At 37.7% G+C, this 18,212-nt stretch overlaps 1 protein-coding gene across 1 annotated transcript in view; it reads left to right on the forward strand.

Annotated features, from left to right (window-relative positions):
• Nucleotides 1-4,743: 4,743 nt before the first annotated feature.
• C3H14orf39 (chromosome 3 C14orf39 homolog) overlaps nucleotides 4,744-18,212 on the forward strand; it is a 58,469-nt gene continuing 45,000 nt past the window's right edge. Inside the window, exons 1-4 of the mRNA XM_059059666.1 lie at nucleotides 4,744-4,792; nucleotides 4,890-4,946; nucleotides 5,942-6,068; nucleotides 10,307-10,396. Of these exons, the coding sequence (XP_058915649.1) occupies nucleotides 4,744-4,792; nucleotides 4,890-4,946; nucleotides 5,942-6,068; nucleotides 10,307-10,396 (323 nt within the window). The remainder of the gene's footprint in view (nucleotides 4,793-4,889; nucleotides 4,947-5,941; nucleotides 6,069-10,306; nucleotides 10,397-18,212) is intronic.

The following is an 18,212-nucleotide window of genomic DNA, read 5'->3' on the forward strand; positions in this document are numbered from 1 at the left end:
GGTATAATATGAAGAAGCAGAGATATATGGGGACAGGATCATAAACGGCCTTGTAAGAATTTTGTCCCCTATTCTTAGAAGCATAGGAAGCCATTGATTGTCTTAAGGTGTCTGTGTATGTGTGTGTGTGTGTGTGTGTGTGTGTGTGTGTGTGTGTGTGAGAGAGAGAGAGAGAGAGAGAGAGAGAGTGAGAGAGAGACAGAGACAGAAAGAGGGAGAGAGACAGAGACAGAGAGAGAGTCAGAGAGAGTATAAAATTTGCAATTAAGAATTGCTTTGTTGAAGGATGGATGATTAATGGACAAGAGGGCCAGAGTAGATATGCAGTAAAACCATTTTGGAAGCTATTACAATAATCTAAATGAGAGAATGACGGTAACTTGGCCTAAGATGGTGGCAACTGAGATGGAGAGAAATGGATGGATTTGAAAGATATTTAAAAGGTAAATTTGGTAGGATTTGTGATGGATTAGATATGGGGGATGATAGGAGAGGAAGGCTGTCAAGGATGATGCCTAGGTTTCTGGTATGTACAGCTGGATACTGATCCTATTCATGAAAAGAGAGATGATAAAAAAAGGTACAGGATTAGTGGAGGGAACACACGAGTTGTGTTTTGACTTATCATGTAGGCAGTTAGATATGTGGGTTTAGAATTCAGAGGTTAAATATCATGGAAAGTCGCTATTATTTTTGACTTCCCAGCATTTAAATCCACTTCTTATGTTTGGAGAAGTTCACACCTTAACAGTCTGAAAGGACAAAGAAGTGGAGTATGAGCCTAGGCTTCTCTAATCAAATGTATCCATCCAAAATTTTGGATTGGGAATAAGTGACACAAAGAAGTATGCCCTAGGAAGAACCCCCTCTGGCAGTGGTGGCAGTTGAAATAAGATCAAGTTTTTAGGGCGGTTGTGGTACTGAAGCATCTTGTGCCGGTAGTAGTGGTGTGAGCTGCAGCCTGTAGTGCTTGGTTGTGATTGGGTATCTTGACCACCAGTTCTGTAGTGTGAGTTTGGGCACTGCTCCTTGCTATGCTGCTTCCTTGCTAGAGCTTGGATCTCAAGCTATTCTGGGGATTTTGTGTTACACAACATCCTCTTTAACAAATTTGATTTTTGCTTAAATCAGCCAGAATCAACTTCTGTTATTTGCCACTAAGGACTTGAATTGATACTAGAGGTCTGTGCTAGAGATACACATTTGTGAGTCATATGTATAGCGGTAAGCTATAGACAGGGATGAGATTACTTAAACATAGAAAACAGAATGAGAGAAAAGGGCTAGGATTGAACCTATGAAATTTATGACAGTTAATGATTGAGTAGAAGAGGATGAATCTGAAAGAGGAGATAGAAAAATTATTAGAGATAGAAGAAAATTCAAGTAAATACTGTGTCTTAGAAGCCAAGATGTAGAATTATTAATTCTCACTTTACATTTGAGGAAACTTAAGTTTAGGTTAGAAACTTGCCCAAAGTTTTGACTTAACAAATAACAGAATCAGAAGTTGAATCCATATCTAACTACAAAGACTATTTACAGAGTTGATTGGATGTATACAAGGGATATGTCAAAGAAAAAAATCAACAAGATTTTGTGAATAATTATTTATAAGAGGAGAGTAATGAGTCATGTAAGATACCAACTCTTCATGTATTGATTTTGTGGAGAATTACTCTGCCACTGAGACAGGTATGTCAGAGGGAGAGGAAGAGATGACTTTGGATTTGGATCGGATTGAACCCAGATTGATGGAAAAGCATGTAAATGTAAATATTGGATAACTCTCAGATAATAGGATGCAACTGGGCATATAGATTTGGGAGTTTTAAGCACATTTTGAATGAATAATCCAAAGAACATATAGAAGGGGGTATAGTTAAGGAAAAAGCTTAGATAAGAGTCTATAGTTGGGTAGTGATGGTGAGAGGGAAAGAAGTAGAAGCCAAAATCAGAAGGGCAGGTAAGAGATATGGGAGAACTTTAAGAAAGTAGTGTTTTGGAAGCCAGGGTTAGGGTTGCAAAGAATTTTAATGGGACCAAGTATGGAAGAGAGTTAGGAAAAAAAGAGGGAAGGGTAAGACTGAGAAAAGACCATTATATTTGGAATAAAAATATTTTATTGATTATTTGAGAAAGCAGTTAAATGTGATGGGGTACAGTGGTTGAGTTGAAAAAGTCAATGAAGAAAGGAGTGGAAAGGAACTGTAGGTAGGAGACGTGCTTTCTATTGATAAATTTAGCGGTAAAAGTAACAGTAATACAGTGCAATTAGAATGGGCAGCAGTTTTAAACTAAGAATTTCTTTAGATTCTGATTTACATGTGTGGAGCAAGAGGGGAAGTTGCTAATAATAGGTAGGGAGAGATTTTAATGAGTTGTTAGGATAAATGCTTACCTGAGTCAACATTCTATAATTTTTCAAACAGAACATTATATTTCATTGAGGGGATTTAGACGAGAGAATAAAATTTATTATTTAAAACTCTCCAGTAGATGGAACATCTTCATCTTTATTGCTTTTCCAGAAGGAATTTTCGCAATGGAATAAGGGGTAGTGGAGTTGGTAGAACTCAGGTATATTTTTATGAGAGTATTAGGATATGCATAAATGTGAATGTAAATGCAAATAAATTGATTTTCAGGTCTCAGTAAGGTGGTGTTTCTAGGTTTCCACAATTTTACCTAAGAGAATCTACTATTAAGTTGAAGTGGATCAGCTCTTTTGACCTGTCACATTTTCTTGACAGTCATAGCAAAGCAGTGCTAGCAAGACTAATGATAATTTAGCCTTCATATCCATTCTCTCATACCTTCCTAAAAAGGGATAGCTAATAAACATAAACAAGTAAAGAATAAAGCTTCTAAATCTCTTATGTCATCAAATTTACATTAAATTAGCCTTGATGACTCACTATCATTAATACTAATGAGCAGCATTACATCATATTATAATAAAATTGGTTATACATATATGATCTGAAGTACTTAAGCAAAAAAATCTCTGAAAGTATCTTTTTCATTTTAATCTGTGAAACAACTTAGGTTGTTGGGAATTGAGGCAACTATTTACATCATTTAGTATTAAAAACATTTTCACCAGAAATATACCAATAATGAAGGCAGTTTGGGGACTATTTAATTATTGTGAACAAGTTATAAACCATAATTAATTTATAAATTATAAATAAAGTGAACTCTATTTCACTTGTATATGCAAAGTCTAAGAGCATAAAATACTCAAAGACAGCATTTTGGACAGAAAATATTAATGTGCATTTTATTTGAAACTAAATAAATGAGTCACTCTCAAAACATTTTGTTGAATGAAAACGTATTTGAATTCTTATACTTGCTTTTCAAGAAGTTTTGAATGCTGAATGCGAAATTGAATTTTGACGATTCGAGTGGTTTTTGTTGTCATGTTAAAAGTTAATATCAATTTTAGTGTGTTCTCCACAATATGTTTTAAACTGTTATTTCACAAGCGGAATGGATTAAAAAAAAAAAAACAACAACCCAGCGCCTGACAGGTTCCTAGTTTGGCTCTAGGGCTTCTGACCCCAGCACACCCTTCTGGGCGGTGGGACGCTGGATTCTTGCTTCGCCGCGGGAGGGAGGAGGGAGCGCCGCCGCGCAGGTCTCGCGGGGAGTTGCGTCTTTCTCTTCAGCGCGATCTCCAACTCCCGCGGTGGGCTTCGCCGGGCCAGTTGGGACCGAGCGGGGCCGAGCGGGGTCGAGGTGGGGGCTCGGGTCGTTCTGTGTCGCGACCTGCTGTAGTGTCGTCGGCGCTCGCGACCCCGACTAGAGTCTGGGATCGGGGAAGGAAGGGTGGGCGTTCGGGTCCCAGAGGGGCCTCTGAGGTGGGTGGGAAAGAACTGCGTGTGGCGGTTGCGGTTATTCCTTAGGCAGGCGGCCCTGAGGGGGTTGGGGGGCTGGCGGGCCCTGTCCCTGAAGTACGACCGGAGGTCGCGTTCTGGTGGCTTCCCAGCGCGTGGCCTCGCCCTCGGCCCCACTGCCGCCCGAGGCTTCGGGGGCCGCCCTGTGGCTGGAGTGTCGGGGGCGGACTCGGGTGAGGAGAAGCGAGTAGGCTGTGAAGGTAGTCGGCGAGCGAACTCCCCGCTTCAAAACGCGCGGGAAGAGTAGCTCCTCGACTCTGCGGGTAACGAGTGATCCAAACCCCGCCATACGCGTATTTTTTTTTTTTTTTAATGCGGCTTGGTAGTCCAGTGAATACCTACACTTTTGGATTCTCGGTGGTAAATTCGCAAGTGTCAAATTGCAAGGTTCCTGTAGGCTTTACTTCGCTGTTGGTGACTGACTTTCTCTAAGAATTTTTCTGCGTGTAGTAGTACACACTCCGAGAAAGGACATATTCAGAGATATTATTTATTTTAAAGGCATATCCTTTTGAGAAATCTGGATGTCCGTGGACTCCAGAATATCCAGTGACTTATGGCACGACCATGTATAAACAATTATGAAGTTTCAGTCATGTAACGACATTCAATTTATTATAGATAACTGTATACATTTATTTTAATATATATAACGACATTCATTTATTAAATACCTGCTATTTATTAAATACCTGCTAGGGCTCTGCCCAGTACCAGGATGAAGGTGTCTCTTCCCTCCCCACTTCTTGCTCCACCCACATTTTTCTGTAATAATGCTATGTCAAAAGGTTGTTTTTAGAAAACTCTTCCTTATTATTATTTTTTTAGCAACGTATCCGAGATGAATGACAGCCTATTTGTGAGTTTGGACAGACTTTTGCTAGAATTTGGTATGTATAAAATGGAAATAAAAAGTAGGTAACTATTTGTATTATCACTGGACATTGTAACAATGAAATGAAGTCACAAAAGAGTAATTTATTTTAGTTTTCCAGTATGAGCAAGATATAAGTACTAAAGAAGATATGATTCAACGAATTAATAGTAAGTAGTTTTGCATGACAAAGATGTTTTAATTTTTTTATGGAATATAAGATATTATGCTGTTGCCTTGTTTAGAGTAATTTATAGTTGGCATTAGAACTTTTCCCCTGGTTCTATGTAGTGATTAATAATGAGCTATTTACCCTAACTATTTTTTCAATAATTTTCTGTATTCAGCGTTTAATTATTTTGTGTTTAAGCATTTTGTTTTAAGTAGAAATCACCCTTAATTAAATACAATTGAAAATGTTATTTTTCTCAAATAACACAGGTTATTTTAAACATTTGAGGGAAAAATTTTAAATATTTTTAGAAATCAAAAGTCAGTGGCCAGGATTAATGGAAGCCACATTTTCAGGAATGCTAATTATGAAAATTAATATTATGAGTGGAATGGCAAAGCAAATTACATAAATATAGTATTTTAAGATCCTACATAAAAACTATCAAAAGAAAGTACACATTAATTTCTTAATAGTTCTGAAAGGTATTATAGAATTTGATTATCTTTTCTGCAGCAAAAAAGAATATTGGATATTAAGAATTTATTTTAATCTTTTTAAGAAATTACATTTTAATTTTAGCTTGTGTTTACTCACTGTAACAAAGAAATAAGTGAGTTGAAGGTGCATTAAATAATGACATGGAATTGATGAATAGAAATTCCACATTTGTCAAAAACAAAACTCTTATGTTAGTATCATATGAGTAAATGTTTGCATGAACTCATAACATCATAAGACGCCATTGATCTTAGATATTACTTAATCCAGCCCGCTTACATGAAAGATGTGGGACAGGGGACGTTTGTTTCTCTTCAATCTAAAACACAAATTCTTAGCTTCTGGGTCTAGGAGCAAGCCTGACTCTGGTCCTGTGCTTTTTAGTATAGGGCCCTTCCCATTTCAAGCCTCACTTCCTCTCCATTCTCTGGTTCTCCTTTTCTAGGTCAGTTGCCATTTCTACTGTATTTATTGTGAATTTATGATTTCCAGAATGCTTTGAAGATATTAAAGAAAACAAAGCGACTATTTGTAAGATACATGAAACTATAAAAACAACAGATGAGGAAATCAGTCATTACTGTAAACATAGTAAGGAGACCCAAGACAACTGTAGTAAGTGAGTATTTTAAAGAAACTTTCAATAGTTGTCATTAGATTCTTTTATTCAAGGTTTTTGAGTTTATAGTTGAAGACACTGTTGCTTTAAAGTAGTATTTTATATTAGGAAAATGATGAATCAAGTCTTAAATTTCCGTGTTACATACCACTGTAAAAGGGATCACAGAAGTTTCAAAAGAAAAACAGAAGAGTTGTAAGATCTCTAATTCAGATCCAGTTAGTCTAAATACAGTATGTTGAATAACCTAGGCTCAGTATAGAAAATTCCGATTAGATAAATAAATTTGAAATAATTTCCATCTTCGAATTTTCAAGATCTTATTTTTGTCAAGGAAACCTAGCCTAAAATTAGTAGCTTTTCAAAATAAAACTATTTAGTAAGTTAAGAATTCTTTCATATAGATTCAGGTTCTGGATTCTAGTAGTTACATCTATTATAAGACAAACATTTTGAAACAAAGACTTGTTAATGGAACTTAATTGTATGGACAGGTACTTACAAGAATAAAATGTTTAGTTTTCTGTATTTAATTTTATGAGGATCACTGTCTTTGTATTAAGTACTATATTAAGAATTATTTGTTTTAAAATATTTTGTTATTTAAAAATTTCATAAACTTTTTGGTTTTCCTTCATTACTTTTTTATATTGGTTTTAAAATTTTATAAAAGTAACACATGCCTAGTATAAAAATTCAGGGCTTCCCTGGTGGCGCGGTGGTTGAGAGTCCGCCTGCCGATGCAGGGGATACGGGTTCGTGCCCCGGTCCGGGAGGATCCCACGTGCCGCGGAGCGGCTGGGCCCGTGGGCCGTGGCCGCTGAGCCTGCGCGTCCGGAGCCTGTGCCCCGCAACGGGAGAGGCCGCGGCGGTGAGAGGCCCGCATACCACAAAAAAAAAAAAAAAAAAAATTCAAAGACTATACAAATGTATGGAGTAAAATGTTTTTCCCTGCCTGTAGTCCCCATCCCCACCCCGTCCTCTTCCTTACAGGTGATCACTCTTAACAGTGCGTATCCTTCCAGACCTTTTAAAATATATATTCAACATCACTATTACATATGCTTATATATACATCTACCTGTATATCTGTCTTTCCTTTTTTAAAAAATGCGATCATACCAAACTTATTTTTCAACCTGTTTTTAGAATTTAACAATATGTAATGTAAATGGTACTATACATGTAATGATTATGTATGGATTTCATTCTTCTTTTTAACAGCTCCATAGTATTTTATAGTATTGATGTATCCTAAGTTATTTAACCATTCTCCTATTAATAGACATTTAGGTTATTTCCAGTTATTTCCTATTATAAACAACATGTACAGGTATCCTTCCATATTTCTAGACCAGTTGCTATAGAATGACCTCCTGGAAGTGAAATTGCCAGGTTGAAGAGTATGCATGTTTAAATATTTGATAAGTAATGCCAAACTTCTCTCCCCCCAAAATTATACTAATTTATACTTTCACCAACAATATATGAGAGTTTCTATTCCTCACACCCTTGCTAACACTGAAATTATGTTTAATTTTTTAAATGTTCAAATTTTTTGGCAATCTAATCAACAAAAAAACTACATATTGTTGAACTTTTTCTTTTAGTTTGATTTAGGTTTATGGTAGTTAAGTTTTACCAGTGGTTTCCCTCAAGTAGCTGCAAAGGGTGCTAGAAAAGTACTGGTAGTTTCCCCACAGAACCTACTGTGTCCAAGATGTACTTTACTTTATACAAGATTATTCTCTGCTGGGTTCTGAGGGCAGTTAGTAGGATCTGTTGATTTTAATGCATGAATACCTCTAGTTCATGATTTCAGCATGCTGGTTAAGAGGTTTAAATGTGAAATATGAATTCATGAAAGTATTAGAAGAAAATATAGGTGACTATAATCTTTGAGAGAGGAAGGCCTTTCTAAGTATGTCATCAAAGGTAGAAACCACATAGGAAACAATGGATAAATACGACACATGCAAATTAAAAATAAAAACACCTCAAATTGATACAAAAAGCAAAAGGATAAGGTAGGAGAATGTCAAAGAAGGGTTAATTTTTAAAATATAAAGTGCTTGTAGAAATTAATAAGAAAGAGCCAAAGTCCCATTAGAAAAATAAGCAAAGAAGGTAAACAGGTGAATACCAAAATGAAGAAATGTATGTCTAATAAACGTGAACAAATGCTCAATCTTACTAATAATCAAAGACATCCAAATTAAAGCAATAATAAAATACTATATATTCTTTTGCCTTTAGTTTTGCAGAAAATTAAAGAAGGATAATACCCAATGTTGACCAGGAAATAAGAAAATCACCTCATACACTGTAGGAATGTACACTGGTATATACCTTTTGGATGACATATAAGTATACTTTAAAGGCTTTAAAAATAAGCATGACTTTTGGTTAAACAGTTCCATTTCTGATAATTTTTCACAAGGAAATAATTAGGCATTTTCTCAAAGATGTAATGTACAACAAGGTATTTATTTCAACTTTTTTATGATAGGAAAACATTGGAAGCAACTCAAATGTTCAAAATTAGGTGATTGTTTAAATGAATTTTGGTATATCCATATGAATGAACAGTAGGCAGCCCATTAGTTTATGATATAAGTGAATATTGACATGGAAAGGTGTTAATAGTATATTACAAATTGAACAAAACATTAAAACAACATTTATAGAATAAACTCAATTTGGTAATTGTGTATTTATTTATAATTTTAAAAGTCTAGAAATATGTACATCAAAATGGTTACAGTGAATATCTTTTCAGTGAACGTGTATTTCTTATGGAATTTTAAAAATATTCAAAATGTATGTATATATAACCTTTGACCTTATAATTCCATTTTGGGGAATATTGCCTAAGGAAATGATTGTAAACTCAGACAAGTGTTTAAGTACAAGTTCTTAAGAGAAACCTAGACTAACCAAAATGGCCAACAATATTGGAATGGTTAGATAAATCGTGTAATATGTTGTATTTATTAAAACCTTTACAGTGAATTCTTAGTGACAAAGAAAATGTATATATTGATAGTTTAAAAGTGATAAAGGATGATATGTTGTATATGTGAATATGATCTCAAAGATGTTAAACTATGTACTTTTACTAAAATCTGGAAATAATTTATTAAAATAATATCAATATTAGTAGTTATTATTCAGTGTTGAGAATATAGATGATGATTATTTTCTTATGTATACTTTTCTGTTCTTCCAAAATGGGTATGCATACTTTTTGAGTCTGAAAAAGTAAATAAAGATTAGAAAAAAGAGCTAGAGGAAATATTTGAACAATACTTAGAATGTAAGCTGCCATGGTGTATACTTAATTTTAGATTTTTCACACTGGCAACATTTTTCGAGTCATGTAATAAATGTATAAGTTGAATATTCATTTTATTCTTACTATCTGATTTTATAATTCATTATGGTCTAGTTTCTTTCAAGTTCAGGAGGGTATAAAACCTGACTTTCTAAATTTCAAAGGAGAAAAAAGCCTCTTTTTATCCCTTATCCTAGTTCTTTATTTATTTTTTTAAAAATTTATTTTAATTAATTAATTAATTAATTTGGCTGTGTTGGGTCTTCATTTCTGTGCGAGGGCTTTCTCTAGTTGCGGCGAGCAGGGGGTCACTCTTCATCGCGGTGCGCGGGCCTCTCACTGTCGCGGCCTCTCCCGTTGTGGAGCACAGGCTCCGGACGCGCAGGCTCAGTAGCTGTGGCTCACGGGCCCAGTTGCTCCACGGCATGTGGGATCCTCCCGGACCAGGGCCCGAACCCGTGTCGCCTGCATTGGCAGGCAGATTCTCAACCACCGTACCACCAGGGAAGTCCTATCCTAGTTCTTTAAGTGTTTACTCCAAAAGAATTTCTTAACTAAGATCTTAGAAGTATGATGAGAAACAAAGCCTGATGTTGGAGTGTTGCAGAGTATATTCCAGAAATGCCATAGTAATACATAGTCCATCCATGTCACGTTTGTTCCTTCCCTAGTCATGGTTCCAAAACAGGCTTTATGTAAAAATTAATCGATATTGATATTTCAGCATATGTATGATTGCATGAATGGTCATAGTGGTGGTGATCGGAATGTTTTTCTTGATGTAACCTTGTTTTTTCCAGGAAAGGAAAGATTTGTTTATCTTTAAATGGTTACATTCATTTATATTATTTCTTAAATTTGTTTATCATTCTGAGATGCTAATTACAGTATTGTTTTTCCATAGCTGGAGGCCAACATGTGATATATTTCACAAACATGAAGACTATATGCAGGACCAGTTTACTATTTATCAAGAAACTGTTGAAAAAGACAAGTACAGTACATATATTAATTTAAGCTTATCAATTCTATAACTTAGTATTAATAAGATATTCTTTGCAAAAATATTAATTGAAAAATACAATTTTTTTTTTGTTTATTTATTTTTATTTTTTCTTTTTGCTTGAAAGCTGTTCATTTTTTTAAAAACATCTTTATTTGAGTATAAATGTTTTACAATAGTGTGTTAGTTTCTCCTTTACGACATAGTGAATCAGTTATACATATACATATGTTCCCATATCTCTTCCCTCTTACATCACCCTCCCTCCCACCCTCCCTATCCCACCCCTCTAGATGGTCACAAAGCACAGAGGTGATCTCCCTGTGCTATACGGCAGCTTCCTACTAGCTATCTAATTTACATTTGGTAGTGTGTATATGTCCCTGCCACTCTCTCACTTCGTCACAGCTTACCTTTCCCCCTCCCCCTATCCTCAAGTCCATGCTCTAGTAGGTCTGTGTTTTATTCCCGTCCTACCACTAATCTCTTCATGACATTTTTTTTCTTAGATTCCATATATATGTGTTAGCATACGGTATTTGTTTTTCTCCTTCTGACTTACTTCACTCTGTAGGACAGACTCCAGGTCTATCCACCTCATTACAAATAACTCAATTTCATTTCTTTTTATGGCTGAGTAATAGTCCATTGTATATATGTGCCACATCTTCTTTATCCATTCATCTGTTGATGGACACTTAGGTTGCTTCCATGTCCTGGCTATCGTAAATAGAGCTGCAATAAACATTTTGGTACATGACGCTTTGAATTATGGTTTTCTCAGGGTAGATGCCTAGTAGTGAGATTGCGGGGTCGTATGGTAGTTCTATTTGTAGTTTTTTAAGGAACCTCCATACTGTTCTCCATATTGGCAGTATCAATTTACATTCCCACCAGCAGTGCAAGAGTGTTCCCTTTTCTCCACACCCTCTCCAGCATTTATTGTTTCTAGAGTTTTTGATGATGGCCAATCTGACCGGTGTGAGATGATATCTCATTGTAGTTTTGATTTGCATTTCTCTAATGATTAATGATGTTGAGCATTCTTTCATGTGTTTGTTGGCAATCTGTATATCTTCTTTGGAGAAATGTCTATTTAGTTCTTCTGCCCATTTTTGGATTGGGTTGTTTGTTTTTTTGTTATTGAGCTGCATGAGTTGCTTATAAATTTTGGATATTAATCCTTTCTCAGTTGCTTCATTTGCAATTATTTTCTTCCATTCTGAGGGTTGTCTTTTGGTCTTGTTTATGGTATCCTTTGCTGTGCAAAAGCTTTTAAGTTTCATTAGAACCCATTTGTTTATTTTTGTTTTTATTTCCATTTCTCCAGGAGATGGGTCAAAAAGGATCTTGCTGTGATTTATGTCATAGAGTATTCTGCCTATGTTTTACTCCAAGAGTTTGATAGTGTCTGGCCTTACATTTAGGTTTTTAACCCATTTTGAGTTTATTTTTGTGTGTGGTGTTAGGGAGTGTTCTAATTTCATACTTTTACAGGTAGCTGTCCAGTTTTCCCAGCACTACTTATTGAAGAGGCTGTCTTTTCTCCACTGTGTATCCTTCCCTCCTTTATCAAAGATAAGGTGACCATATGTGTGTGGGTTTATCTCTGGGCTTTCAATCCTGTTCCATTGATCTATATTTCTGTTTTTGTGCCAGTACCATACTGTCTTGATTACTGTAGCCTTGTAGTATAGTCTGAAGTCAGGGAGCCTGATTCCTACAGCTCCATTTTTCGTTCTCAAGATTGCTTTGGCTGTTCGGGGTCTTTTGTGTTTCCACACAAATTGTGAAATTTTTTGTTCTAGTTCTGTAACAAATGCCAGTGGTAATTTGATAGGGATTGCATTGAATCTGTATGTTGCTTTGGGTAGTAGACTCATTTTCACAACGTTGATTCTTCCAATCCAAGAACATGGTCTATTTCTCCACCTATTTGTATCATCTTTAATTTCTTTCATCAGTGTCTTATAGTTTTCTGCATACAAGTCTTTTGTCTCCTTGGGTAGGTTTATTCCTAAATATTTTATTCTTTTTGTTGCAATGGTAAATGGTAGTGTTTTCTTAATTTCCCTCTCAGATTTTTCATCATTAGTGTATAAGAATGCCAGAGATTTCTGTGCATTAATTTTGTATCCTGCTACTTTACCAAATTCATTGATTAGCTCTAGTAGTTTCCTGGTAGCATCCTTAGTATTCTCTATGTATAGTATCATGTCATCTGCAAACAGTGACAGCTTTACTTCTTCTTTTCCTGTTCGGATTCCTTTTATTTCTTTATTTTCTCTGATTGCTGTGGCTAGAACTTCCAAAACTAGGTTCAATAAGAGTGGTGAGAGTGGGCAACCTTGTCTTGTTCCTTATCTTAGTGGAAATGGTTTCGGTTTTTCACCATTGAGAGCAATGCTGGCTGTGGGTTTGTCATATATGGCCTTTATTATGTTGAGAAAAGTTCCCTCTATGCCTACTTTCTGCAGGGTTTTTATCATAAATGTGTGTTGAATTTTGTCAAAAGCTTTCTCTGCATCTATTGAGATGATTATATGGTTTTTCTCCTTCAGTTTGTTGCTACGGTGTATCACGTTGATTGATTTGTGTATATTGAAGAATCCTTGCATTCCTGGGATAAACCTCACTTGATCATGGTGTATGATCCTTTTCATGTGCTGTTGGATTCTGTTTGCTAGTATTTTGTTGAGAATTTTTGCATCTATGTTCATTGGTGATATTGGCCTGTAGTTTTCTTTCTTTGTGACGTCTTTGTCTGGTTTTGGTATCAGGGTGATGGTGGCCTCATAGAATGAGTTTGGGGGTGTTCCTCCCTCTGCTATCTTTTGGAAGAGTTTGAGAAGGATAGGTGTTAGCTCTTCTCTAAATGTTTGATAGAATTTGCTGTGAAGCCATCTGGTCCTGGGCTTTTGTCTGTTGGAAGATTTTGAATCACAGTTTCAATTTCAGTGCTTGTGATTGGTCTGTTCATATTTTCCATTTTTTCCTGGTTCAGTCTCGGCAGGTTGTGCATTTCTAAGAGTTTGTCCATTTCTTCCAGGTTGTCCATTTTATTGGCATAGAGTTGCTTGTAGTAATCTCTCATGATCCGTTGTATTTCTGGACTGTCAGTTGTTCCTTCTCCTTTTTCATTTCTAATTCTATTGATTTGAGTCTTCTCCCTTTTTTTCTTGATGAGTCTGGCTAATGATTTATCAATTTTGTTTATCTTCTCAAAGAACCAGCTTTTACTTTTATTGATCTTTGCAATTGTTTCCTTCATTTCTTTTTCATTTATTTCTGATCTGATCTTTATGATTTCTTTCCTTCTGCTAAATTTGGGGTTTTATTGTTCTTCTTTCTCTAATTGCTTTAGGTGCAAAGTTAGGTTGTTTATTCGAGATGTTTCCTGTTTCTTAAGGTATGATTGTATTGCTATAAACTTCCCTCTTAGAACTGCTTTTGCTGTATCCCATAGGTTGTGGGTCATCATGTCTCCATTGTCATTTGTTTCTAAGTATTTTTTGATTTCCTCTTTGATTTCTTCAGTGATCACTTCGTTATTAAGTAGTGTATTGTTTAGCCTCCATGTGTTTGTATTTTTTACAGATCTTTTCCTGTAATGGAAATCTAGTCTCATAGCATTGTGGTCAGAAAAGATACTTGATACGATTTCAATTTTCTTACATTTGCCAAGGCTAGATTTGTGACCCAAGATATGATCTATCCTGGAGGATGTTCCATGAGCACTTGAGAAATATGTGTATTCTATTGTTTTGGATGGAATGTCCTAAAAATATCAAGTAAGTCCATCTTTTGTAATGTATCATTTAAAGCTTGTGTTTCCTTATTTATTTTCATTTTGGATGATCTGTCCATTGGTGAAAGTGGGGTCTTAAAGTCCCCTACTATGATTGTGTTACTGTTGATTTCCCCTTTTATGGCTGTTAGTATTTGCCTTATGTATTGAGGTGCTCCTATGTTGAGTGCATAAATATTTACAATTGTTATATCTTCTTCATGGATCGATCCCTTGATCATTACGTAGTGTCCTTCTTTGTCTCTTGTAATAGTTTTTAAAGTCTATTTTGTCTGATATGAGAATTGCTACTCCAGCTTTCTTCTGATTTCCATTTGTATGGAATATCTTTTTCCATCCCCTCACTTTCAGTCTGTAAGTGTCCCTAGGTCTGAAGTGGGTCTCTTGTAGACAGCATATATATGGGTCTTGTTTTTGTATCCATTCAGCCAGTCTGTGTCTTTTGGTGGGAGCATTTAATCCATTTACATTTAAGGTAATTATCGATATGTATGTTCCTATTACCATTTACTTAATTGTTTCGGGTTGTTCTTGTAGGTCTTTTCCTTCTCTTGTGTTTCTTGCCTAGAGAAGTTCCTTTAGCATTTGTTGTAAAGCTGGTTTGGTGGTGCTGAACTCTCTCAGCTTTTGCTTGTCTGTAAAGGTTTCAATTTCTCCATCAAATCTGAATGAGATCCTTGCTGGGTATACTAATCTTGGTTATAGGTATTTTTCCTTCATCACTTTAAATATGTCCTGCCACTCCCTTCTGGCTTGTAGGGTTTGTGCTGAAAGATCAGATGTTAACCTTATGGGGATTCCCTTGTGTGTTATTTGTTGTTTTTCCCTTGCTGCTTTTAATATGTTTTCTTTGTATTTAATTTTTGACAGTTTGATTATTATGTGTCTTGGCGTGTTTATCCTTGGGTTTATCCTGTATGGGACTCTCTGTGCTTCCTGGACTTGATTGACTATTACCTTTCCTATATTAGGGAAGTTTTCAACTATAATCTCTTCAAATATTTTCTCAGTCCCTTTCTTTTTCTCTTCTTCTTCTGTGACCCCTATAATTCGAATGTTGGTGTGTTTAACGTTGTCCCAGAGGTCTCTGAGACTGTCCTCAGTTCTTTTCATTCTTTTTTCTTTCTTCTGCTCTGAAGTAGTTATTTCCACTATTTTATCTTCCAGGTCACTTATGTGTCCTTCTGCCTCAGTTATTCTGTTATTGATCCCATCTAGAGTATTTTTCATTTCATTTATTGTGTTGCTCATCGTTACTTGCTTCCTCTTTATTTCTTCCAGGTTCTTGTTAACTGTTTCTTGAAATTTGTCTATTCTATTTCCAAGATTTTGAATAATCTTTACTATCATTATTCTGAATTCTTTTCAGGTAGACTGCCTGTTACCTCTTCTTTTGTTAGGTCTGGTGTGTTTTTATCTTGCTCCTTCATCTGCTGTGTGTTTTTCTGTCTTCTCATTTTGCTTATCTTACTGTGTTTGGGGTCTCCTTTTTGCACGCTGCAGGTTCGTAGTTCTCTCTGTTTTTGGTGGCTGTCCGCAGTGGCTGGGGTTGGTTCAGTGTGTTGAGTAGGTTTCCTGGTTGGGGGGACTAGTGCCTCTGTTATGGTGGACGAGGCTGGATCTAGTCTTTCTGGTGGGCAGGGCCATGTCTGGTGGTGTGTATGGGGATGTTGGTAGCCTTATTATGATTTTAGGCAGCCTCTCTGCTAATGGATGGGGCTGTAGACCTGTCTTGCTCTTTGTTGGGCATCGGGTGTCCAGCACTATTCATTGCTGGTCCTTGCGTGAAGCTGGGTCTTGGTGTTGAGATGGAGATCTCTGGGAGATTTTCGCCATTTGATATTGCGTGTAGCTGGGAGGTCTCTTGTGGGCCAGTGTCCTGAGGTTGGTTCTCCCACCTCAGAGACACAGCCTTGACACCTGGCTGGAGTGCCAAGAGCCTTTAATCCACATGGCCCAAAATAAAAGGGAGGAAAAAATAGAAAGGAAGGAAGGAAAGAGGGAGGGAAGGAAGGAAGGAGGGAGGGAAGGAAGACAGGAAGGGAGGGAGGAAGAAGGGAAGGGAGGAAGGAAGGAAGAAAGGAAGGAACGAAGAGGAAGGAAGGGAAGAATAAAGGAAGGAGGGGAGGAAGGAAGGGAAGGAGGGAAGAAAGGAAGAAAGGTAGAAGACAAAATAAAGTAGGATAAAATATAGTTATTAAAATAAAAAATAATTATTTAGAAGAAAAATTTCTATTAAACCAAAAAAACGGGTCGGTCTAACAAATGATGACAACAAAGCTATACATGGTGAAATGGTGAAAACAAAGCTATACAGACAAAATCTCACACAGCAGCACACACATACACACTCAAAAAAAGAAAAAAGGGGAAAATAATAGTATATCTTGCTCGCAAAGTCCACCTCCTCAACTTGGGATATTTCACTGTCTATTCAGGTTTTCCACAGATGCAGGGCACTTCAAGGTGACTCTGGAGCTTTAATCCTCTGCTTTTGAGGCTGCTGGGAGAGACCTCCCCCTCTCCTCTTTGTTCGCACAGCTCCTGGGGTTCAGCTTTGGACTTGGCCCCACCTCTGCGTGTAGGTCGTCCGAGGGCATTTGCCCTTCGCTCAGACAGGACGGGGTTAAAGGAGCAGCTGATTCGGGTGCTCTGGCACAGGCCGGGGGGAGGGAGGGGCACGGATGTGGGGCGAGCCTGCGATGGCAGAGGCTGGCGTGACGCTGCACCGGCCCGAGGCACACCGCGCGCTTTCCCGGGGAAGCTGTCCCTGGATCACGGGGCCCTGGCAGTGGCGGGCAGCACGGGCTCCCGGGAGGGGCGGTGTGGAGAGTGATCTGTGCTTGCACACAGGCTTCTTGGTGGCGGCAGCAGCAACCCTAGCGTCCCACACCCGTCTCTGTTGTCCGTGCCGACAGCCGCGGCTTGCGCCCGTTTCTGGAGCTCCTTTACGCGGTGCCCTTAATCCCCTCTCCTAGCACCCCAGGAAGCAAAGAGGGAAGAAAAGGTCTCTTGCCTCTTTGGCAGCTCCAGCCTTCAGCCGGACTCCCGCCCCGCCTAGCCGTGGTGCACTAACCCCTTCAGGCTGTTTTCACTCTGCCAACTCCAGACCTTTCCCTGGGATCCGACTGAAGCCCGAGGCTCAGCTCCCAGCCCCGCCCGCCCCGGCAGGTGAGCAGACAAGCCTCTCGGGCTGGTGAGTGCTGGTCAGCACCGATCCTCTGCGGAATCTCTCCGCTTTGCCCTCCGCACCCTGTTGCTGCGCTCTCCTCCGTGGCTCCGAAGCTCCCCCACCTCCGCCACCCGCAGTCTCCGCCCGCGAAGGGGCTTCCAGTGTGTGGGAACCTTTCCTCCTTCACGGCTCCTTCCCACTGGTGCAGGTCCCTTCCCTATTCTTTGTCTCTGTTTATTCTTTTTTCTTTTGCCCTACCCAGGTACGTGGGGAGTTTCTTGCCTTTTGCGAGGTCTGAGGTCTTCTGCCAGCGTTCGGTGGGTGTTCTGTAGGAGAAGTTCCGTGTGTAGATGTATTTCTGATGTATCTGTGAGGAGGAAGGTGATCCCCGCATCTTACTCTTCTGCCATCTTCTCGCCTCCCCTGTTTATTTATTTTTAAAGTTAAATTTAGTGTTTTGGACTCTGGTTGTCACTGTTGGCCTACCTGTTTGTTATAAAGCTCTATCCAACCTTGTATATGTTTAAATATGTCCTTAGATAAAAACTATTTATCAGTAGCAGTTATAAGGCAGAGTGTTTCAATTAATATTTTTTATGACTGAATTGCTATAGTCAAACATCTGGGGGAGTAGTTGGCTGTATAATTAGCTTATGAAAAATTTTGAGTATTGACTTTTGAAGGGTATTTTTATTTTGAACTTGTTTTTCAGAATGCTGATTTAGTGGGGTGTTATATTTTGACAGAGAAATACTATTAGGTTGGCCAAAAATTAAGATATTACAGAGAAATCCGAATGAACTTTTTGGCCAACCCAATAATATTTG

This window comes from Kogia breviceps, chromosome 3, assembly GCF_026419965.1.
Source record: "Kogia breviceps isolate mKogBre1 chromosome 3, mKogBre1 haplotype 1, whole genome shotgun sequence".
NCBI classification, from domain to species: Eukaryota; Metazoa; Chordata; class Mammalia; order Artiodactyla; family Physeteridae; genus Kogia; species Kogia breviceps.